Raw genomic sequence first — 24625 nt, 5'->3', positions numbered from 1 at the left:
CAAAGCCAGAGCAGCTCGGGTTTGTTTGGAGAACGCAATTCCAGCCTCCCCGGCGGGTTGTGCGGAGCAGCTCCCGTTTCCATGGCAATGGCAGCACACACAGCGCTGACAGATCCTGGGCAGCTGCTCCCTCAGCCCCAGCGAGCCTGGAACCAAAGCGGGGTCTCATTCCAGGGTTTCACAGGAGACCCAGCCCAGCCCCTCCCACCACGGCCCCTTAACCAACACCCCCAGGTGCCCTCGGTGCAGCCAGTGCTGGATCTGAGGCTCCAGTGAGAAGCCCCTTGGGATCCACATGGCAGGGCATTTAGAACAAGCTGGGAGCTGGGACTGGGCTGCCCAGGCTGGGGGGGAGCTCAGCCACTGGGGGAAACTCAGACACCTCCACCACCAGCCAGAGAAACACCCCCAGTCATTCCAGCCAGTCCCAGCTGCCCAGTCTGGGAGGTTTTCAGCAAACAGCCTCTGCTGAAGCTTTCCCAAAGTCACACAGAGCCCACAAAAACCAAGACTCATCAAAGAACCCATTTTAGTTTAAACATGAGGAAAACCAAACGAGCTGATGGGCAGGATCTCACCAAAAGGGAAAAGCCCGTCATGGATGAAACAAAACTCCACATTTTCCAGTGTTTCAATGGCTGCAAAGAGCCACTTCAAAGTGACAAGAAGTAAACAGACATGAGATAATGGCCTGTGGATTTTATTAAATGTTCTCCTTTCACATTTTCATGTAGGCAAACCCAGCAACAGTGGGAAACCCAAAGCCTGCAGGACAGAAGAGCTTGTGAGAGTTTTGCAACAGAACCTACAGAAAGGACAAAACATTTTCTTCCCTATAAATCTATTTACTCCCACTGTTTACACTTTGCACCCTGGAAAAAAGCTGCATTGAATGGTGCTGGTTTACTTAAAACAAGGGGTTGATATCCCAGATTTCCAGCAGGACCCATTTCACTGTCCCCACAGGCCTCTGGAGGAATTCTCTGTCTGACACTTCCTCCTTTCTGCCTCTTAAGGAGAATTTCAGCGTGCCATAAGTTTGTCAGCTGCAATCCCCATTCCAGGAGTCACTGGAGCTCTCAGTAATGTGGGAGCCAAGGGTGGAACTTCCAGGTAAAGTAACCTGTGACCCTTCCTGGAGGACACTGACCAAAACATTTACCAGGATAACAGTCCTGCTGCGATGAACTGGGAAATGTGGATGGGGCTGGAGAAGGAGCAGTGCCCTGCTCTTCCAGCTGGCTCCAGGGCAGAGGAGACCAAATTCCTGTAGCTTAAATAAAAGAGGAAAACAAACCCACAAAACCAACTGGGGGCATCTCTCCCTATTTATGAGAGTGCATTGGAATTTCCAAGCCAGCCAGAAACACAGTAATCATATTTATGCCTGAGCTTTTCCATGCCAATCTGGAAACCATAATACTCCAGTTCCTCAACCTATAGGAAACCCCAAGCAGCCACACTGGGATTACTGGTGTGGATAATCCACAGTTCAGCTTCCCAAAGTGGGGCTTGGCCACTTGTGGCTGTGCATTTCCCTCCCTGGAGGAATGTGTCCTGCCCCCCTCCAGTGCTGCCCCGTGCCAGATCAAACACAGGCTCATCTCCAGTGTTTCTGTGGGGATCTGGGAGCAGAGGAATCCCTGTTGCTGTCAGCTGGAGTGTCAGCAGTGAGAACACGAGTCTGGAGCTGCTCCTGGACAGCCAGATTGGCTCCCAGACGTCAGGGATGGAGGAGCAGCACAGCCTGGGAGCTGCTTCTCATTTATCTCACATGCACGGATGGCTGATCACCCACCCAGGAATCGATTCCCTTCAGATGGGCAAAAGCAACAACTAACACTGGAAATGGGCAATAGTAACATATAAACCCAAATAAGAATTGGTTTGTTTCTACAACCCTCAGTCCTGTCACAGTTCTGCTCAGGCACCTGGCCATGCTGTGAGGAGCAGGGAACAGTGGGGACAGCAGGGGACAGGGGGGGACAGCAGGGACAACAGGGACAACGGGGGACAACAGGGACAGCAGGGGACAGCAGGGGAAAACGGGGACAGCGGGGGACAGGGGGGACGGGGGGGACAGCAGGGACAGTGGGGACATGGGGGACAGCGGGGACAGCAGGGGACAGCGGGGACAGCAGAGGACAGGGGGGGACAGCGGGGACAGTGGGGACAGCAGAGGACAGGGGGGGACAGCGAGGACAGGGGGGGGCAGCAGGGGACAGGGGGGACAGCGGGGACAGCAGGGGACAGGGGCAACAGCGGGGACAGCAGGGACCTCTGCACCTCTGCCTGCGCAGCAACACAACCAGCAACATTGTACACAGTCCCTTTCCTGCCAGTCCAACCCCCCTCCCGAACTCGCCACCAGGGCACTCGGGGAGAGCACGAGACACTGTGAAAAACAGATTTTGATACCCAGTAACACAGAAAACGACAGTTCTGGTTGCCCAAAGATGGGTTTGAGCCCTGAATCACACATTTAATGCCTTCCCAGTGTGCTTTTGGCCACGCTGGTGCTCTCCCCAATACCTGCTTGCCTTGACTCTGCTGGATGATCTCTGGCAGCTCATTTCACTTTAATTACATGGCTTGAGAGAGTATTTCCACCCACCATTTCCCCAAACTCCCACTTTCTAAGTATCAGTGAATGTCCTGTTGGGCTCCCAGCATGAGACATCACACAGTTATCCTGCCACACTAGTTCCTCCTAAGGAACTGCCAAAGGATGCTAATTAAGCTTTAACATGTCCAAACCAACCTCTTCCACAGCTGATCATTCACAAAATATTCACCTGCTGTTGTTAATGTGTTTAGAAATCCTTGAATGTCCTAAAGGAATAACTATTACTTGTTCTGAAGGAGGGCTGCACTGTTTCCACTGCCTGCCTATGACCTCTTTTCTTAGGAAACTACGATAAAATCAGCTTTATAGTGTCTTTGCTAAGGAGAGCCCACCAGAGTCCTGTGACAGAACTCAAACAAATCTTGGCTTCACAGCAACAAACGTAGTTCTGTTTAACAAGCCAGTGAATGTTTGGGTCACTAAAGAGCTGGGACTTTTATCAGGTTCAAAAGGTAAGCAGGGAGCCAACAAGTAGCAGAAAGGAAACAACACCTGTGTGGGTTTCTCTGCTGCCAAATTAGAGGATGTGGATGCCACCTACTCCCATTAAAACATTCTGTTCTGAGCAATACTGTAAGAAGTTACCCTGGTGAGTTAAAGTGATCATCAAGGCAAAAATTAAGATATCCAAGATCAGCAGCATAGAAATGATAAATGTGACCCACTGCATGAGATGGTCAAGCAGCTTCATTAAGCCGTTCAGATATTAACGCCATGCCAAAGAGGCTGCCTGGAAAAGGGAAAAGAGAAAGTGGAAATAAAACTTCACACCAGGCTCCAACAGGTGACTTCAAACAGCGACCGAAACCACAACCCAGCGGTGCCCGGCGCGCTGGGGACGGGTCACGCTGGGCGGGCCGGGGGACCCGAGGGACGGGGAGCGGCACGGCCCGGGGAGCGGCACGGCCCGGGGACTGGCACGGCCCGGGGACAGGCACGGCCCGGGGAGCGGCACGGCCCGGGGACAGGCACGGCCCGGGGAGCGGCACGGCCCGGGGAGCGGCACGGCCCGGGGACTGGCACGGCCCGGGGAGCGGCACGGCCCGGGGACAGGCACGGCCCGGGGAGCGGCACGGCCCGGGGACTGGCACGGCCCGGGGAGCGGCACGGCCCGGGGACAGGCACGGCCCGGGGAGCGGCACGGCCCGGGGAGCGGCACGGCCCGGGCAGCGGCACGGCCCGGGGACAGGCACGGCCCGGGCAGCGGCACGGCCCGGGCAGCGGCACGGCCCGGGGACTGGCACGGCCCGGGGAGCGGCACGGCCCGGGGAGCGGCACGGCCCGGGGACAGGCACGGCCCGGGGAGCGGCACGGCCCGGGGACTGGCACGGCCCGGGCAGCGGCACGGCCCGGGGAGCGGCACGGCCCGGGGACTGGCACGGCCCGGGGAGCGGCACGGCCCGGGGAGCGGCACGGCCCGGGGACAGGCACGGCCCGGGGAGCGGCACGGCCCGGGGACTGGCACGGCCCGGGGACAGGTACGGCCCGGGGACCGGCACGGCCCGGGGACAGGCACGGCCCGGGGGCTGGCACGGCCCGGGGAGCGGCACGGCCCGGGGACTGGCATGGCCCGGGGACAGGCACGGCCCGGGGACAGGCACGGCCCGGGGACAGGCACGGCCCGGGGACTGACCTGAGCTGCGGCACGGCCCGGGGACAGGCACGGCCCGGGGACAGGCACGGCCCGGGGACTGGCACGGCCCGGGGACAGGCACGGCCCGGGGACTGACCTGAGCTGCGGCACGGCCCGGGAGCCGCCGCCGGTGCCCGAGAGGGAACACGGGGAGGGGCGGCCCCGGCTCCGCCGGCTGCGGGAGCGCTGCGATGGGCCCCGGGCAGCACCGCCGACCACCCCGATCCTCCGCGGGCAGCACCGCCGATCCCTCCGGTCTCCCCGGGCAGCACCTCCCGGCGGCCGCGGCTGCCCCTCAGTCCCCGCCCCGCTCGCGCCCCCGGCCCGCGCTCCCCTCAGCGCTCCCGCTCCGCCCTCACCTCGGGGCCCGGCCCGGAGCCAGCGCAGCGCCGCGGCCCCGCCTGATCCGCGCGGGACCCTCGGCCGCGGCGCCCGAGGCGGCGGCTCCCGGAGCCGTTCCCGGAGCCGCTCCCTGTGCCGCTGCCGGTGCGGTTCCCACTCCCGCAGCCGTCCCCGCTCCCCGCGCCGCTCCCGCCCAGGCCCCGCCGCCCGTTCCCGGCCTGCCCCGGCCCGGCCCCCTGCCCTCCCTGCCCGCCGCTCCGCGCCTGCGCGGCGGCGCCGCTGCCATCCGGGTCCCTCGGTGCGGTGCAGCGGGTCGGTAGGCGGGAAATGGCGACTGAGCGCTGAGCGCCCGGAGCGGGACCCGCCGCCGCCGCCGCCCGCGCCCCCGCCCGCCCCGGCCCGGCCCCGGCCCCGGCCCGGCCCCGCCGCCGCCGCCCGGCCCCGCTCCCGCAGGTGAGTGACGCGGCGCCGCCGAGCGGGTCCCGGCGCGGCTCCGGCGGGGCGCGGGGTGGCCGCTCCGAGTGACCGGCGGGATGTCCCCTCAGGGCCGCCCGCGCCGGGCCCTCTGCCCGCGGCCGCCCCCCGGCCCCGCCTGAGCCCGCGGCCCCGGAGCGCGGGCGGTCCCGGCGCGGCCCCGGCGGGCCGGCCCCGGCGCGGGGGGCGGCGGAGCTTTGGGTGTCAGCCCGCCCGGACCCCCCGCCCGCCCCTCCGGGCCGAGGCCTGCGGCGGGGCCGGGCCGGGCCGGGCCGAGCGCTGCGGGCGCACCGAGGGCCGAGCCGCGCGGGTCCCGCGCAGGACGCGCCTGTTGCTGCTGTTGTTGTGGCCGCCGGGGCGGCAGCGCCGGACGCGCCTGTCACCGGCCCCGGGGGAGGGCCCGACCGGCCGCCCCGCTGCCCCCGCCGTGCTGCCCCCGGCCCTGCCCCTGCCCCCGCCGTGCTACCCCTGGCCCTGCTGCCCCCGGCCCTGCCCCTGCCCCGGCCCTGCTGCCCCGGCCCTGCTGCCCCCGGCCCTGCCCCTGCCCCGGCCGTGCTGCCCCCGGCCCTGCCCCTGCCCTGGCCGTGCTGCCCCGGCCCTGCTGCCCCCGGCCCTGCCCCTGCCCCGGCCGTGCTGCCCTTGCCCCGCTGCCCCCGGCCCTGCCCCTGCCCCGGCCGTGCTGCCCGTGCCCCGCTGCCCCCGGCCCTGCCCCTGACCCGCTGTCCCTGCCGCGCTGCCCCTGGCCCTGCCCTGTTGCCCCTGCCCCTCTGTGCTGCCCCTGCCCCGTTTCGCCCGCCGTGCAGCCCCTGCCCTTCCGTGCTGCCCCTGTCCCGGCGGTGCTGCCCCTGTCCCGGCGGTGCTGCCCCTGTCCCGGCGGTGCTGCCCCTGCCCCGGCGGTGCTGCCCCTGCCCCGGCGGTGCAGCCCCTGCTCCGCTGCCCCTGCCCCTGCCCCTGCCCCGCTCCCCCGGCGCCGCTCCCGGGGCGGCCCGAGCGGGGTCAGCGCCGCGGACACGGAGTTTGTGGCTGTCACGGGCGGGGGGCGGCTCCGAGCGGGACCCCTCGGTCCGGAGCCCTGACCGGCCCTGCCGGGAAGGCGGCGGGAGGGACTCGCGTGCTGCGCCGCGCACGGATTGTCTGCCCGCTCCGGGGGACTGCGGGGCGCTGCTCACGCCTGTTGCTCGGTGTTGTGGTACTCGAGAGCACTCGGGAGGACAGGTCCGGTTGTTGCTGTTGGGCGAGCTCGAGCCCAGGTCTGCGCGGGGCATTTCTTTGGCTGCGGTGACTGTTGTGGTGTGTTCTATGATCCCAAGCCTATTGTTTCTCGAGGGATTTTCATCATGTTCCAGTTGCGTGTGGTGCACTTTTAAAAGTAATTTCGAATTTGTCATTATTGTCTTTGCCTTTCTTGATCCGTTGCCACTGTCAGGGACTACCGTGAAGAGGATCTCTAAGTGTAACTATTACCCTGTTGCCTTGGGCAAGTGACAACCTCTTTTGCCGTTTCTCCATGAGTAAAACGGGGATAATAATACCTTGGAGAGTTGTTAAAAGAAGTAGTTAATGTTTGTAGAGGACTTAAAAGACCTAAGTGTTATTAATTAAGCCCCATGACACATTAAGGTAAGAGTTAGCGAGCCAGGTTTACACATGGATGAACTGAGGCAGGAAGAGATTATGATTTAGCCAGAGTAACGTCCTGGATCTGTGACAATAGCAGCAAACAAGTTGTAACTACTTCATGCTGTAGGCACAAGCCAACGGTTCCGGAGAACAGACAGGATTCCAAGAGTACTCGCCCCTCCCTCACCCCCCTCCCAATTTCAGGCTTTTCTGCTTTAGGAGGTTCTGCCTCTGTGACTTCCAGTTGACTGGAGAGCTCCAAGGACACTTGTGGCTTGCCCACTTGAAAGTGTTTCAGCAGTTTTCATAACAAGATATATGTTCTAGGATGCAAGCCAAATCCCAACTTAAATTCCATGAAACATTCTCCACTTTTCCCCTGAAAACATCGTGTGGAACTTAGTTAAGACTTGATCCTGTTCCAGTCAGTGCAGCATGAACCAAAGCTGACATTCCTGTTTCACCAAAGTTCTTTATTAAAGAAAAATTCCCCTGTCAGTCTGTCCCAGGGATTGAATGGGACAGTTGGGTCGTTTTTCTAAGAATGTGAACATTCCACATGTGCTGGGGCTGTCCCTACATTGCAGAATTTAATGGTGGTTTTTGATCCTCGGCCTCACTCCCCAAGTGTTGGTAACTCCCTCCCGTGGTGGTGATTCCCCAGCACGTGGATGTGACACTGGAGAGGCTCAGGAGCATCAAGCAGTTAAAAAACCACAAGAAGTATCCTGAGTTCAAAAGGAAACTGAGTCTTCACTGTCCCAGGTTTTCCACATTGGCTTTGCTTTCCTTTGATCTCCTGTGATGCTGGAGGTTGGCACCAGTGGCAATAGAGTTTGCAGGAGACTTTAGGAGTCCCATTTGCTCTTCTGACACATTCCTGTGTACGTATTTCATTCCCATGGCAGGAACTTTTTCACAGGTGTGAGTGGTGGGATAACCTGGAGCACTTGCACATTTTTGTAAAATCCATTTTGAAAGTCAAACTGAACTATTTTGGCAAGAACTTGCAAGGAAAGCTTGAGCAGGGGGGTTGGACAGGAGGAACTCCAGAGTTCCCTTCCAACCTCAGCCATTCTGGGAGTCTGTAACAGAGTTGGATGCATCGAGCAGGGCTGGAATTTGACAGAAGTTTACAATTCCTGTGTGTTTCTAGATGTTTGTGCTCTGACAGAAGCTTGAGACTTCTTGCCCTTTGGGGAGAGTAACTTGGGTTTCCTGAGCTTCACTGTGATCATTTCAGGGTTGAAGCTGAAGCCAGTGGAATTGTATAACCCTGAAACTGCCTTTTTTAAGTTACAGATTTGCAGCTGTCCAAGCCCTGGGCAAGTTCTTCCCCATCCACATGTTTCCAGCCTGGCCTCCCTAGGGAAGGCAGTTCCTGTGTCTGATGGAGTTTGGACTTTGATGTCAGTTTAGGACTACTGAGATTAGCCCAGATTTGAAGGCATCCCCCTCCCACATGCACTTCCCCTGTGACTGCATCCCTGTTCCATCCTTATTCCATCCTTTCCCCTCCACAAGTGCCTTTCCCATTCATTACTGAGAGTAAAGCAGACAGGATGGTTTTCACTCAGCCCAGAAAGGAGGGAACCAAATCTGAATAAATCCCATCATTTGCTGGCAGCTCCCCTTGGCACTGGGGCTTTGGCACCAACCTCTGGACATTTGAAATGAAAATTGGGTTTCATGTGTTGTGTATAAAAAGTTCCTGCAGTGCCTCCTGCAGCTCTGGGGTCTGCAGCACAGGGAGGAGATGGAGCTGCTGGAGGGGGTCCAGGGGAGGCTCCACAGGGAGCAGCTCCTGGGGCAGCTCTGCTATGAGGACAGGTGGGACAGCAGGGATTGTTCAGCCTGGAGAAGAGAGGAGGCTCCAGGGTGGCCTCATTGTGGCCTTTCAGAACCTGAAGGGAACTGATAGGAAGGATGGAGAGAGACTATTTACAAGGGCCTGGAGTGCCAGGACAAGGGGAATGGCTTCCCACTGCCAGAGGGCAGGGTTAGATGGGATATTGGGAAGGAATTCCTGGCTGGGAGGGTGGGCAGGCCCTGGCACAGGTTGGGCAGAGAAGCTGTGGCTGCCCCATCCCTGGGAGTGTCCCAGGCCAGGCTGGACAGGGCTTGGAGCACCCTGGGCTGGTGGGAGGTGTCCCTGCCCATGACAGGGGTGGAGTGAGATGGTCCAGAAGGTCCCTCCCAACACAAACTGTCCCGTGACTCTGTGATTTGATGTTTGTCCATCCTAGTTAAATCTTCAGAAAATGCAGGCAGGCACCACGAGGGCAGAGCTGATTAATCAGATTCAGGATGGATTGGGATTTTCAGGGGCAGACTGTTCAATGGAATCACTGCTGTGATCCTGGCAGGGCAGAGGGGGCTCCCAGAGCTGGTTCCAGAGCAGCTCTCCAACAGCTGGTTCCAGAGCAGCAATCCCAGAGCTGATTCCAGAGCAGCTCTCCCAGCAGCTGGTTCCAGAGCAGCAATCCCAGTGCTGGTTCCAGAACAGCTCTCCCAGCAGCTGGTTCCAGAGCAGCTCTCCCAGCAGCTGGTTCCAGAGCAGCGCTCCAACAGCTGGTTCCAGAGCAGCTCTCCCAGCAGCTGGTTCCAGAGCAGCTCTCCAACAGCTGGTTCCAGAGCAGCTCTCCCAGCAGCTGGTTCCAGAGCAGCTCTCCCAGCAGCTGGTTCCAGAGCAGCTCTCCCAGCAGCTGGTTCCAGAGCAGCTCTCCCAGCAGCCGTGCCAGGGGCAGCCCCATGCAGAGCTGTGTCCCAGGGATTGGCTGCAGTCCCTGAGAGCTCAGCCCAGTGCAGCTCCCCCCGTTGCTCCAGTGCAGCTCCCCCCGTTGCTCCAGAGCAGCTCCTCCCATTGCTCCAGAGCAGCTCCCATGCACCAGGTACTTGAAAGCCCATCTAACATGTTGTTTATATGTTGAGATGCCTGGATGGCCATTATTTGGTGTTTTAGAAAAATAAATATTTGACATTCACAGATGAAGACATTTTCAATAGCACTTGAAAAACTAAGTGGGAAATCATCCACATCTACTGCAATCAGCTCAGGGCTTGGCTTGGAGCTTCCCACTTGGCACTCAGAACTTTCTCTGAATAGATTACTTCCCAATCAGATCAGTTTCAGTAATTACTTTGATTAAGGTCCTCTTAACTTCTTAATTGAGCAGTTCCTTTATTGTAGCCGGTGATCCAAGGAAAACCCTTGTCAGGACAATCAGCTGTGGGAGGGCAGTGAGCTGAGTGTGAGCCCGCTGTGCATTCCCTGCTCCGCCAGCACTGCCCCTGTGCCATCTGGGCAGACCTGGGCTCTCTTTCCTCAGTTTCCCCGCCTGATGGGGCAGTGCTTGTGGCAATCCTGACACCTGTGGCCGAGCCCAGGGAAGGAGCCCCTGGTGGGCAGGATTCACTCAGCAGCTCAGGGATCTCTGCTCTGTTGGGACATTAGAAATCATTTCCCCGAGGGAGTTTTCAGAGCCCAGCCCCATCAGGGAGATTTCTGTGCGTGCTGCTAAACATGAGCCCAAAGCCAACATTTGGGAAGTGCCCTCTCTGCATTGGATCCAGTGAGGATCCACTGCCCACTGAGGGATGTGGCTGCTGGAATTCCATGGAAAGGAGATGACAGGAATTGAAGAGTTCCCAACAGTCCTAACTCCTGTCTGACTTCAGAACTCCCTTCTGGTGTGTGAGGAGTCTAGTTAGGAGTCACAGAACATCCCTAGTTCTGTGCTCATGTATTTGTTGTAGCAATTTAGCTTTAAGTATAATTCTGTCATGAAAATAAGTTTAACTAAAAGAAGCTGTTAACTCCACAGCACCTGGAAAATAGGCTGTGGGTACTTAACACAGCACAATGCTAAAAAATACATCCTCCTAGTCATTGTCTGTGTTCCAGGTGTAAGCAGGAGAAAGGAAACTGAGAGTCTGAAGCATTTGGTTTGGAATTTACCTGTAAATAAATTACTTTAATAAACACACGCAACACAGCAGGAGTGTCATTAGCAGCAGAACAGGGTGATGCCGTAGGGCACATTAACATCCTGCAAGCCTCAGGGGGAGGAGGAGGAACCTGTCCTTATTTAGGCTGTGTTTCAGAACAGCTAATTGAAGTTAATAAATTAACGGGAACTCTCAGCAAATCAGAGCAGTCGTTGGGAGCAATTTCACTTTCGCTGCACTGATTTCAGTGTAAATCATAACTCAGTTTACTCCAGGCCATTCCAACCCATGATTGCTTTGATTCACCCTGTATTTTAGGAGGTGCTAATTAGAGGAAGGGAGGTAATTCAACCCAGGGATGAGGCTGTACCACAAGGGCTTCCCTGGCAGCAGCACCAGCCTGGTTAGTGGTGAACCCCGGAGGGGGATCCTTGGCCAGCACAGCTGCACAGCCCTCGTTACCCTGGCTGGCTCTGGCTGGGCAAAACCAGCATTTCCCCTTTCCCTTCTCAGGGGGATTGCCCTGGGAAAGCTGCTGGTTTAGGCACAGCCCCACAGACCCCTTGGTCCAGACAGAGCTTCAGAGGCACCTGGTGCCTTTGCTGAGCACGGAGGGGCTGCAGTGCTGGGGCAGAGTCCAGCACAGGGACATGTGTCTCCCACCCTGTGCTGGGATTTTGCCTCACCCACTGCAGTTTTCTCCAGGCTCCAGGTGTGAACTCTTCTGTATTTACATCCCACAGCTGGTGTGTTTGGAGTATTCACTGTTCCAGGAAGGAGTGGGCTGGCTCCAGGTGACAGCTCCATTCTCCAGTACACTTTCCATAGAGATGACACCACCTGGGATGCTTCTCTTGCCTCCCTTTCCTGGAAACCTCCCTCCTTGTCCTGTCCTGGGGCAGCTCATGTAGGTGCACAGCCTTCCTTTTGTGTGGAATAGTCCTTTGGGCTGGGGGTGATGCCTGGTCTGCTGACCCCAACCCATCCCCTGGGAGGGAGGGAGGGAATCCTGCAGGTGAGGGCTGAGCTCGTGTCCTGGCAGGGGCTCCAGGTGGGATGTGCTGCACTCCTGGCTCTGGGGTGAGCCTGGGAATGATGGGCAGGGTCTGTCAGGGGGAAAGCTCCTTATTCTGACTCTCTGGGAATTGTTCTGTGCCTGGGAATGATGGGCAGAGTCTGTCAGGGGGAAAGCTCCTTATTCTGACTCTCTGGGAATTGTTCTCTGTCCTGGAATGATGGGCAGGGTCTGCCAGGGGGAAAGCTCCTTATTCTGACTCTCTGGGAATTGTTCTGTGCCTGGGAATGGTGGGCAGAGTCTGTCAGGGAAGGGAAGGGACAAAGGAAAGCTCCTGGGTCTGGCTCCCTGGGAACTGTCCTGTGCTCACCAAAGAAAAGCACAGTGTGAACTCAAGTTTTAGGGTTTGTTTTCAGAGGGGGAGAACAGCATACAAAAGTTAAAGTATTTAATAGATAGCAGAAAGATTTACAAGAGTGGTCAAGGCATTGTGTATACAGGATTTAACTACAGTATCTTTGATTGAGTTACCTGCCTTACTTTATCTGGCACTTAAACTCATATCAAGACCAGGCAGTTGTAATTAAATCAATTTAAATACACTTGGAAAAGCTTGTTTATTTTGCTTATCAAGCCAGAACTGGTGAATATTATAGAGGAAAACAAAGTTAGTGTAATTTTGATACTTTTATGTTCTTAAAAATAGAGATTGGAAAGAAACTTCTGAAGACTTGAGTGTAGCTGAGGTGATATTGCTAAACAGTGGTGACTACAGAGTTTAGAGTGCTTTACTTCTGTGTTGCACAGGGACTAGAAAGACCCTGGCACTGAGGGGAAAACCCTGAGAGCTCAGTTGGCAAAATGGGCTGCAGAGATGCAGTCCAGGTGAAGAGGTGTCAGGCTTAATTATTGGCTGTAATTACCCTGTTGGACTTATCTGAAGATAATTGTCTTTTGATAGTAAATTGGTTTGTTATATACCTGGAAAAGGTTTGATAATGTTCAGTCTCAAAGATTAATAGTTAATATAAAAATGTCCTCAGTCAATTAACATAATAGGGTTCCAAACCATAAAATAGTTTAAGATTAAAAAATAAGCATTTCTCGTCAGTGGCTGGTGCTTCCAAAGTGAAAGGATCATCTCGGGGGATTGCTCTGTGCTCCTTCTGTGCTTGGTGTGTTCTCTGCTCCCTGCTGGGCCGAGGGCTGGGAGGTCACAGAGTGTGGCTGTTTGTGCCATTCCATGGGAATCTGGGAGGCTCTGCCTGCAGAGGGCAGGGGTTGGTCACAGTTACTGGGCACAGAGGTAGAGGCTGCTCTGAGCATTTGGCAGGTCAGTGTTGGTTTGAAACCCCAGTCAGTGTGGTGATCAGTGCCCACTGCCCTGTCTGCTCCCCGGGGTCTGGGTGTGCAGCTGGGAGGGCACTGGGCTGGGGGGGCCTGGGGGTCACTCTGTGGGTGTTCTCTGCTTTCTGGGGGTTTTACCTTGGGCTGGTCCCCTCCTGCAGGGGCTGAGCTCCAGTCCCAGGGCCCCACCTGAGTGTGCTGTGCTAAACCAGAGCACTGAGTGGGGCAGAGGAGGCTTCTCTCCCAGCAGCTCAAACCCCAGGGCTGGGACAGGTCCCCAAACCCCATGGCTGGGGCAGGTCCCCAAACCCCATGGCTGGGGCAGGTCCCCAAACCCCGTGGCTGGGGCAGGTCCCCAAACTCTGTGGCTGGAGCAGGTCCCCAAACTCCAATCCCCATGGCTGGGGCAGGTCCCTGTCCAGGAGGAGGCAGAGAGGCCTGGGCACTGTGACATGTTTGTGTTGAACCCTCTGGGGAAGGAGCTCGTGGCAGCTGATGGAAGGGGTGGATCAGAGTGAAAAGTCTGTAAAGAGGGTTAAAGCCTCCAGTCAGCATCCACTCTGCCAATCTGTGCAGAGTTCTCTGCATGTCAGGGAGAAGCTTTTCCACCTGTTGCTGGAGCTCCAGAGCTCAGCTCTGCCCCTTCCCTGGGGCAGGACAGACACTGCTCTTTTCTCCACTCAAAAAACCCCTCAGACATAAACTCTCCAAAGTGAGGCATGTGCCAGACACCCCCTTCTCACTCAGAGCAATTCCCTGGCTGTCTGCAGGGCCATCTCTGGCACTTCACAGCCATAAAGTTATTATTTTGTTCCATCTCACTCACTTTGGAGTGGCAGAGGTACATTGGACCAGCCTGGGGTGTTACCCTGTGAATTAAATACATGGAAATCAGGGTGCAGTCAAGACTGGAAACGTTACAGTGTGAGGGCAGAGCAGTTTTGCCTTTCAAAACTTCTGTTCTCATTTGTAACTCGTGCTTATTGTACGTTGTATTATTGGAATATTGACCAGAATCTTTGTATAACTTTCCACTGAGTAGGCAATGAGGTTTGGGGGTTTTTTCTTGTGGATTTTTCTCCCAAAATAAAGCAGGGGGGGAAAAAGGAAGAAAATAAAACATGTCAAATAACCTCATTGTGATGGAGTCAGGCAGGTCTGTGAAACTCATTTCAGGCAAGTCTTTGAGACCAGATAAGATTCAAGTTCACCCTGTCTCAATTTTAGATGTTAAGGTTACATGTAAAAGCATCATATCACTCACAAATTGGTGAAGCTGTTAAACCTTTAACACTTACATTCCTGTCAGTTTTACCTTAGGAACATGCACAAGTTAATGTCAGACTGTGCAATTTTACAAGAATGAAGTGTACCATGCAAGAAAGAAGTTGTGAAAGAATCAGGTTTAAATAGTGTACCAAGGAAAAGTGTTTTCCAGGGCAACAAGAATCATATTATCACTTAAAGACTTTTTATCCTGCAGTAAAAATAGTCTGCCCTTTTTAAGGCCAAAGGAACAGCCAAACCCTTATCTAGCACTTTAAAGCATAGGAAGCTGACCCAGTCCTGTGGGATGTGACTGTGGTTGTGATCCCAGAGCAGGATTGAGGTGAAGAGGAGCAAGAGATGAGCAAGAGGCAGCTCTGCTGCTGTGTAGCCTTGCAAACATGTCAGTGTTCTCTGACAAATGGAGGAGTTGCTCTGTGCCTTCCAGAGTCCAGCACAGACTTACTTGGCATTAACATTCTTGTTTTCTTTTAATTGGAAAGATAACTAACATGAATGAGCTGAACAATTAAATAATTCCTCAGGATTTTTTGTGGTCAGACATCCTGGCAGGTCTGCTGAGGAAGTGTTTGCAACCTGTGTGTGCCAGGGGTGTAGTGAGAGGGAGCTGAGGCCAGAAATAGCTCCCTGTGTGCCCGGCACTGTGGACTGGATGTGCAGAGCCCTGGGACAGCCGGGCCCTTCCCTGGCAGAGTGCATTGGATGTGCAGAGAGCCCCAGGACAGCCGGGCCCTCCCCTGGCAGAGTGGACTGGATGTGCAGAGAGCCCCAGGACAGCCGGGCCCTTCCCTGGCAGAGTGCATTGGATGTGCAGAGCCCCGGGACAGCCGGGCCCTCCCCTGGCAGAGTGCATTGGATGTGCAGAGCCCCGGGACAGCCGGGCCCCCCCTGGCAGAGTGCATTGGATGTGCAGAGCCCCGGGACAGCCGGGCCCTCCCCTGGCAGAGTGGACTGGATGTGCAGAGAGCCCCGGGACAGCCGGGCCCTCCCCTGGCAGAGTGGACTGGATGTGCAGAGCCCCGGGACAGCCGGGCCCTCCCCTGGCAGAGTGCATTGGATGTGCAGAGAGCCCCAGGACAGCCGGGCCCTCCCCTGGCAGAGTGCATTGGATGTGCAGAGCCCCGGGACAGCCGGGCCCTTCCCTGGCAGAGTGCATTGGATGTGCAGAGCCCCGGGACAGCCGGGCCCCCCCTGGCAGAGTGCATTGGATGTGCAGAGCCCCGGGACAGCCGGGCCCTCCCTGGCAGTGTGGACTGGATGTGCAGAGCCCCGGGACAGCCGGGCCCTCCTCTGGCAGTGTGGACTGGATGTGCAGAGCCCCGGGACAGCCGGGCCCTCCCCGGCACTGTGGACTGGATGTGCAGAGAGCCCCGGGACAGCCGGGCCCCCCCTGGCAGAGTGGACTGGATGTGCAGAGCCCTGGGACAGCCGGGCCCTCCCCTGGCAGAGTGCATTGGATGTGCAGAGCCCCAGGACAGCCGGGCCCTTCCCTGGCAGAGTGCATTGGATGTGCAGAGAGCCCCGGGACAGCTGGGCCCTTCCCTGGCAGTGTGGACTGGATGTGCAGAGCCCCGGGACAGCCGGGCCCTCCTCTGGCAGAGTGGACTGGATGTGCAGAGCCCCGGGACAGCCGGGCACCCTCTGGCAGTGTGGACTGGATGTGCAGAGCCCTGGGACAGCCGGGCCCTCCTCTGGCAGAGTGCATTGGATGTGCAGAGAGCCCCGGGACAGCTGGGCCCCCCTGGCAGAGTGGATTGGATGTGCAGAGCCCCGGGACAGCCGGGCCCTTCCCTGGCAGTGTGAACTGGATGTGCAGAGCCCCGGGACAGCCGGGCCCTTCCCTGGCAGAGTTGACTGGATGTGCAGAGAGCCCCAGGACAGCCGGGCCCTCCCCTGGCAGAGTGGACTGGATGTGCAGAGAGCCCCAGGACAGCCGGGCCCTTCCCTGGCAGCGTGGACTGGATGTGCAGAGCCCCGGGACAGCCGGGCCCTCCCCTGGCAGTGTGGACTGGATGTGCAGAGCCCTGGGACAGCCGGGCCCCCCCCAGCACTGTGGACTGGATGTGCAGAGCCCCGGGACAGCCGGGCCCTTCCCTGGCAGAGTGGACTGGATGTGCAGAGCCCCGGGACAGCCGGGCCCCCCCGAGTCCCGGCAGGGGCAGCGCTGGGGCTGTGGAGTCTGTTCCTGCTCCTCTCAAACTTGGGCACTGCTGAGTTCCCTTTCCCCAGCTCTGGGGGAGCCCCCAGGACCTGAGGGGGACCGGTGGAATTCCCATCTTGGCACACCAGGGGCTGCAGGCAGTGCCTTGCTCTGGCAGCTGGCTTGGGGTTTGCTCTGCCATGACTGGGCAGCTCTCGGGGTTCATTCCTTGGGTGGTGTGGAAAGCCTGAACTCATTTCCAGCGCGTGCCCTCAGTTGCAAAGAGAAAAATAACTTGGCCAGGAGGGAATAAACTTTCAGTTCCAAATGCATTTGGTATAATCAAAACAAAGCCTCACTAGCAAAGCAGCAGCAAAACAGAAATATGATGGCTGGAGCAGGAAGGCAGCGGAACAGAAAATCTCCTTTCTGTTGAGGCCAGTTCTAAAAAGCCGCCGTCGTTCTTTGGCTGAGTCTTTGGCAGGACTTGTTTGGTTTAGGGGAGATGCTCAGACTTTGGGAGAGTAGAACTGAGTGTGTGAGCACAAGGTAGATGTCCTGAGGGATCAGGATTCAAACAAGGGCACTGAAGGCCATGGATTTCAAGCAGGATTTTATTTCAGATGGAAACGATTTAGTGCCCTGGAGGATGGGGAGGAGCCGAAAAGGGGCTTTCAGTAAAACAGTTTTGAGCTGGCATTTGCATTGCACCTTTGATAATTAAAATTCCTAACTATTGTTACTAAATACATCCACTGGAGTAACGTGAAATTGCTGTAATTTTCGAGGGAAGGAGAGTAAGTCACATAAAGAAAGGCCAAGAGTCTTTGGGGGAAAAGTCTCAACATCTTTGAATGAATAAAAAGCATTTCCTTGAAGTTTGTGGAGTGCGTTGGGGCCTGTGGGGATGAAGGGCTTTGTCTGCCAGTCATTCCTGGGGCTTTATTTGAGTCCAGACAGGTGGGTGATTCCACTGGGGCCTCTCTTTGGCCCACATTGCTCCTCTCAAATCCCTGCCCAGCGTGTCCCTTCCCTGTGCTGGCTCAGGGGTCCCTGCAGCAGGTCTGTGTTTCCTGAGAGCATCCCGAGCCCCGGGTGAGTGATCTCAGCCAGCCCAGGGAGCTCGTCCCTCCTTGGGATGTTCCTCATGCCGAAATCTGGGTCACATCACAGGCATGAAATGTGCTGACAAAATACCTTTGGTATTACTTGTTTAAAAGCAAACTGAAGAAAATATTTGTTCTTGATTCCTCTGTCAGTGGAGCTGCCAAGAGATCCAGGAGTGTGTGAAAAGCACAGGCAGCTCAGCAGGGAGGGCTGGGCTGGGCCCCTGACCTGCCACTCCCTCAGATCCAACCCCCCCGGTTGTCACAGCTGCCAAACCTGGGCACAGGTCACAGCTCTGTGTTGGTCACAGGTGCCTCTGGATCCACACCTTGCACTGATGCTCTTGCTCAAAATCCAGAAGTTAAAAACCATTTAACGCCTTCTTGCCTTTGTGTAAAAAATGTTGCAGGAAAAAAGCCAGATAAATGACTACAAGTCTTTTGCCTCCTGTGTTCCTGTCACTGAGTTACACTGTGTTGTCTGAATGCTCTGGAGGCTTGGAATGGATGGATTCCTGTGCTGGCAGTTCCCTGTTATTCCTGAGTGCCAAACTGAATGGAGAGAAATCCTTCCACACTGTATTTAACTTTTCTTGTCACTTATCTCTTCCTATTGTTCATGTCTATTGTTCTTTTACCATCTTCAACTTTTTCCTGTATCAGAAAGCCCTAAACCCTGTAATTAGATGTGCCTCACCTAATTCCTCTTTTAATAGTCTGGGGGAAAACAGAAACAGCAGTGTCATGTGGTGGGAAAAAGCCACCCCTAACTGCAGATTGCAGGTGTGCTCTTGGTTTGAAATATGAGTCATTCACAGGAATTTCTTTCCTGTAGGTACAGGGTACCTGTGGCACAGAATAACAACAGCATGCACAGGGTAGGGAGCCTCATACTCATGTGTGGACTCGGGAAAATGGAATTTATTGCAGCCATGGCTCCTTCAGTTGCTGCTTTTTTATTTTATTTTCCTGTCCCACAAATTGTTGATTGACAATTCCATTCAGTCCCTCTTTCCCAGTATTTCTGTTTTGAAGATCGTGGTTTTTCCTTTCCCTCCCCTCCTTTTCTGGTTCATGGTAACTGTGGAAGGATTTCTCTCTCCTCACCCCTGCAGGAGTGTTGGTCCCTCAGCACAGCTCCCTGCCAAGGTCCCCAATCCCTGGCTGTGCCATCGGGGGTGGCACCTGCTGGGGCACTCCAGATCCTGGAGAGCTGAGGAAGGGAATTCTCCTACACGTTTGGACTTGATGGCTTTGACTGTGTGAAGTTTTGGAGCTGCTTTGTGTTTGGTGCAGGGGAGAACCACGGCTGTGAGTCAAAGCTGCCTGCCAAGGAGAGCAGGCACCAGGAGAGCAAACCTGGCTGTGAGAGGATTGCAGGGACCTGTTGCTGAGTCCCTGGGGGCTGTTTCCAACGCTGGGTGTGATGCCCGGGGTGTGCAGTGAGGCACAGGGCTCTGGCAGGGCCCTGCACAGGAGTTCAGTGCTCTGAGCAGTAGCTGCACATACTTGGCATTGACAAGTATTAAATGGGTTCATCTTTTGTCTGCCTAATACATGTTTGTTCTAGAACAATCAGGCAACTTGTGCTGCAGAAAATTTTAAGTAACATTTTGATTCTCAAATTGGAATTTGTCTGGTGTGAGTGTCCCTTCAGTGTTTAAACACTCTGTTCTAGCTCCTTTTTACACACATTTGTTTAGTGTGGCCAATACACCCGTGTGGGGCAGCCCCAGGGCAGTGCCCGTCCCTGTGCTGGCACTGCTGGGGCACCTCCAGCCCTGGAGCAGCTCTGGGCCCCTCATGGCAGGGGAGACACTGAGGGGCTGCAGGTGTCCAGGGTAGGGAATGGAGCTGGGAAGGGGCTGGAGGTGCCCAGGGCAGGGAATGGAGCTGGGAAGGGGCTGGAGGTGCCCAGGGCAGGGAATGGAGCTGGGAAGGGGCTGCAGGTGCCCAGGGTAGGGAATGGAGCTGGGAAGGGGCTGGAGGTGCCCAGGGCAGGAAATGGAGCTGGGAAGGGGCTGGAGGTGCCCAGGGCAGGGAATGGAGCTGGGAAGGGGCTGGAGGTGCCCAGGGCAGGGAATGGAGCTGGGAAGGGGCTGGAGGTGCCCAGGGCAGGGAGTGGAGCTGGGAAGGGGCTGGAGCAGCAGGAGCAACTGAGGGAGCTGGGGGGGCTGAGCCTGGAGCAAAGGAGGCTCAGGGGGCACCTTCTGGCTCTGCAATCCCTGCCAGGAGGGGGGAGCTGGGACAGGGGGTCGGGCTCTGCTCCAGGGCACAGGGACAGGAGGAGAGGACACGGCCTCAGGCTGGGCCAGGGCAGGGGCAGGTTGGGATATTGGGAAAATTTTTCCTGGAAGGAGTTGTCCAGCCTGGCACAGCTGCCCAGGGAACAGGTGGGGGCCCCATCCATGGAGGAATTTAAAGAACATGTGGATGTGGCACTTGGGCACTTGGACTTGGTTAGTGTGGCCATGGCAGTGGTGGGGACAGTTGGATTCCATGGACTCGCTCAGTGGTCCTAGAGGGCTTTTCCCTCCTCGGTGGCTCTGTGATGTCACTGGCAGGTCACAGAGGTCACAGAATCCTGGCCTGCAGTTGGAGCTGCCTGTCCCACAGGGCCCACCTGGGCCTTGGCCTCACACCCGCAGTGCCCACCTTTGCCCCCAGCATGTGGGGGTCTCTCTGAGCCCACTGCTCTGGGCGTGGAGCCTCACGGGACTCTCAGCTTCCTTCTGTCCTCGGACCTGTGTCCTGTCCAGCTCCAGAACCCACCAGCTCTGCAGGCTGTGACTGCTGTGCAGGTGTAGCTGCAACACCTTTGTGTGAGGTTGAGCTTTGCCTTGGAACAGACACAGCTGTGTTCAGGGTTTGGGCTGGTTTTGAAGAACATTATCAGTATTTCTCTGGCTGTGACTCATCCCAGGGCCTTTCCCTAAACAACATACCTGTTGTGACATTACTTACATGTTAAATGTTACACATTGTTTGTTCTGTCTGTGCAGCAATCAGATCTGCACTAAATGGACTGCAGAAAGGCAACTTATATGTCAAATATTCTATTTATTGTGTCTATACAGCAATCAGATCCACACTGAATGGACACACAAAAGGCAGACACTGATTCCTGTTGTGATAAGCATATCATTTTCTTTAAAAACCTGCTTCTTACATGACTTGAGCTGGGAAAGGCCAATTGCTTTCTTACCAGTGTTTCTGTGCATTACATCTCAGATGGATTCCTTGCTGCTTCATTTTTCTGCTCCTGATCCATCATGTGAATGATTTTAAGCACATGAGGAGTCCCCTTCCAACCAGCCCAGCTCTGGGCTCCATCCCCAGCCCAGAGAACAGTGACTGAGACACAGGAGTGGCAATAGCAGCAGCCCATCAGAAGGCTGGAGAGAAATAGGGTGCAATTCCTGGAATAGCCTTTTGCTCTACTCTGATAAATCCTGCCTTTGCCCAAGTCTCCATGAGGACTGATGTGATTCCCAAACTCAGCCCTAGTGAAGCTCAGTTGGGGTTCCTTTGCAGAACTCTCTGTCCTCACCCGCACTGAGTGAGTGCACAGGCTCCTGGATCCTGCTGCGAGCACTTGACACGAATGTAAATTTATACCTCAGCTCAGATTTAATGTGGAGACTTTAAATGAACTCTGGTGAGGAACACGGGGTGGAAAGGACTGCCTGGGTTGCAGTCCAGTCTCTTGGGGCTGGAGACACCACACACCACACAGTCAGTCCTTTCACCATCCTTGTTGGCCAGGTGTGAGCAGGCACAGGCTGGACTCGGGGAGCTCAGAGGGCTTTTCCAGCCTCAGTGATTCTGTGATTCCCAGCAGGTAGATTTTTCCTTGCTGCCACTTGTGTTGGAGGGCTGTGCCAAACTCCCTGATGTGCTGGTTGGCTGTGCCCGTGGTCTGTGATCCCCATTTGTTCCTGTGCCAGTGTTGTGGTTTCCCCCGAGCAGCTCCCTGTGCTGTGGGTGATGTGAGAGCTCGGCACGGCTCTGCCAGCATTGCATAACTCCTTAATTCAGCAGCTGAGGCTTCATGCATTTCTTCAATGACTAAGTACTGCTGGTTTTCCTTTTATAGCTTTCCATGTGGTGCCCGTGAAGATGAGGCTGAGAACGCGCAAAGCTTCTCAGCAGGCGAAGCAGCTGCACCCGCAGCGGGCGCTGAGGGCCAAGCGGAAACACTCCGAGGTGGAGGAGACCCCCCCCGGGGGCGGGGGCAAGGCCCAGAAAAATGACTCTGGGCTCCTGTCCTCCATCAAAAAGTTCATCAAAGGAAGCACACCCAAGGTAAGGCCTGCTTGGCTTTAGTGGAGAGTCACTTGAGTTTCATTTAAACCCATTTCTGCTGAGAATGAGTGATGTGGTGGAAGCAAAACGTGAAGGCAACACATACCTGAGAGTTGGGTCAGGTAAGGCAGGCTTGGAAATCCTTCAGGAGTCAGGTGTAGGTGTGTTTAACTGGCCAATAAATCACATTTATTACCTGGTGTTTCTTTGTGAAAGTGTTGGCTAATAAATCTAGTAGATTTTTAATTGCTGTTTTAAAGAGTCCTTGAATCCAAATTCAAGGAATTGCCAATACTGGCAACCAAGCCAGTCTGTAGGCATAAATTTGCTGAGTGTTTTTAGCATTTTATTCAACATTGTTTAGCAGCCAATCAGCCAATAAAGATCAAACCTCACAAATCCAAGTGTCATGGAATTGCTGCTCAGGGATTCCTGCAGTGGGCACTGCCCTGCTTAGGCATCAGATCCAGGGACAACCATGGAATCCCATCCTGGTCTGGGGAGAAATCTGCACACCTGTCACGTGTACATTTGAGGATGAGTTATATATATTTATATAGATATGTATAAACTTTGATAGGCTGAAAGTAACCTTGCAATTGCTTCAGAGACCTGTGGTTTGTCCCCTAAATGGAGGCCAGTTTAAAAAACCCATCTGGTCCCATCCCAGAAGTTCAAATACTGACATTATGTAACTGTGAATTTTAAAAAGAGTAGCCAAGAGGTCATAATTAATTTAAAACGTATCCCAGATCAGCTCCATGATAAATAAATATATATCTGATGTAAATTCAGAAGTGTTTTCTGGGGTTTGCAGTAAAGTGTTGAAACAATAATTTTGTAACAAGGTGAAGTTCAAATAGTTTTAAAGTAACAATATATTATTGCAGTGTAAAAAGTAGAGTGGAATAGAATTTCAGAACACTTTAAACCATGAAAACCTGTCCTGGAAACAGAGAGGTACAAACCAAGAAATATTTCAGCAATGGTTAAATCTGCTTCCAGTTTGCTTTTCATCAAACAGTGACAGTGGATCTATTTTACAGTCACCATCAGTACTGGAGCTCAGGAATGCACCATTTTGGCTGCAAAACCATTGCACCAAACACTCAGGTCTAAGCAAAACATCTTGCACTGGAATTTTAAGATAAGGGGAATAGGTCTGGTTTTCCTTTCCCCTGTCTCCAAGGTTTTGTGAACTTCCTTCCCTTCTTCTCTCCTCTCACCCACAAGTTTGCCTTGCCTCACTCATTCCAGTGGACTCCATGATCATGCTTTAGATTTCAGATTGCCATGCTGTTGAGTTGTAGTAGGTGTTTGGGGGAAAAGGGGAAGAAACCTGTCAGAAACATGTGCCTGCACACAGAGCCATGCACAGGAAATAGGGGAACTATTTGGTTCTGTGTCATTGCCATGAGTGCCTCAGGGAGGAGCAGGCACTTGCTTCCAGCTAAGGAGAATCCTTGGGTTTTTAACAGCTGAGTTCTCCCCTGGCCTATCTGATAGGATTGTCACACTGGGCATTGTTGGGCAGGTAACTCCTGTGCATTGAACAGGCAGAAAATCAACTTTCAGGTAATTTTAGTTGCTTTGTCTCTGCGTTTCCAGGGCTCTGCAGCACTGGAATATTTCTAAATTGGCTGTCCAAGTACCTAAAGATAGTTTTTCTACTCCAGCAGCTCCACACAGAGTTGTCTTTCCCCATCCCTTGATTCAGTTTAAACTCGTTTGAAGTCCCAGCTGGGCAGACACGAGTTGCTTATCCCACCTCTGGGAGTGGAACAGTCCATGGATCTCTGGTGAACTGTGCCCAGGAGCTGACACTCTCTGGTCTGGCCCATGAAAAAAGAAGGCACTGTTCAGTTTGTTTCCCTTTCCCTCTTTTCTCTGTTAAGGAAGAAAGAGAAAACCCCACCAAAAGGAGTCGCCTTGAGCGGGACATCGACAACAACCTGATCTCCTCCACCCCCCAGAGCGGAGAGAAGCCCCACAAACAGCTCTCCCGAGTGCGGCGGAAAAGTCAGATGAATGGAGGTGGGGAATGCTCTGCCTGGGCCCTGCAGGGGATGGGGGTCCAGGGATCTCCCAGCTGGGACATTCCTGCAGTGGGGAGGCTGCTGGGGGGTTGGATTCACTTCAGTGAGGGCAAGGCTGAGCTAATCCCAGCAAGGCAGGATTTCCAGCACTGCAAGCAACACTTGCATCCCTCCTCAGACACATCCTGTGTGTCTCTGAAAGAACAGTTTGCATCATCATCAGCTATTTTGGAACTAATTTAACTTCTAAAATATTATTATTCTAAAAAGTCAATGATAATTATTTGATTTAGCTCTTCTTCTATTTTCTCACAAATAAAAGTGGGTTATGACTTCCCAGCTCATGACCTTTGTGGAAGTAACCAGGTGTCCTCAATACAGAAAGCACTTGTCAAACATACAGACAGGTTTCTGGCATAGAATTGTGGGAAACTTTGGATCAGAAAGGAACTCTTAAAGGTTACCTGGACCAGTCCCCCTGTTCCCCTCCCAGCAGTGATGATCCAGCTCAGGTGAGATCTGCCTCTGGAGTCAGATCAGGCTGCTCAGAGCCTTGTCCAGGCAAGGTTTTTATCTCTGTAAGGATGGAGATTCCCTCTTCTCTCTGAAATTTGTCTATTCTTGAGTATCTCTAACAATGACATGAGAAAATTGTCAGTGATATTCAGAACATGAGCTGTGGTTCCAAATCTGGCTTTAAAATGCCATACCTTAAACTTCTAAGGAAACTGTGATGATTTATTTCA

General features: G+C 54.9%; 1 protein-coding gene across 1 annotated transcript in view; it reads left to right on the top strand.

Moving 5' to 3' along the window:
• The first annotated feature begins 4881 nt into the window (after window positions 1-4881).
• Window positions 4882-24625, top strand: part of CTDSPL2 (CTD small phosphatase like 2) — a 31493-nt gene continuing 11749 nt past the window's right edge. The window contains exons 1-3 of the mRNA XM_071568169.1: window positions 4882-5054; window positions 21635-21843; window positions 23739-23877. Coding sequence (XP_071424270.1) covers window positions 21658-21843; window positions 23739-23877 — 325 coding nt within the window. The 5' untranslated portion in view covers window positions 4882-5054; window positions 21635-21657. The remainder of the gene's footprint in view (window positions 5055-21634; window positions 21844-23738; window positions 23878-24625) is intronic.

This window comes from Pithys albifrons, chromosome 13 (genome assembly GCF_047495875.1).
Source record: "Pithys albifrons albifrons isolate INPA30051 chromosome 13, PitAlb_v1, whole genome shotgun sequence".
Taxonomy (NCBI): domain Eukaryota; kingdom Metazoa; phylum Chordata; class Aves; order Passeriformes; family Thamnophilidae; genus Pithys; species Pithys albifrons.
The sequence above is the reverse complement of the archived record's forward strand: the minus strand, read 5'-3'. Positions and strand labels throughout refer to the sequence as shown.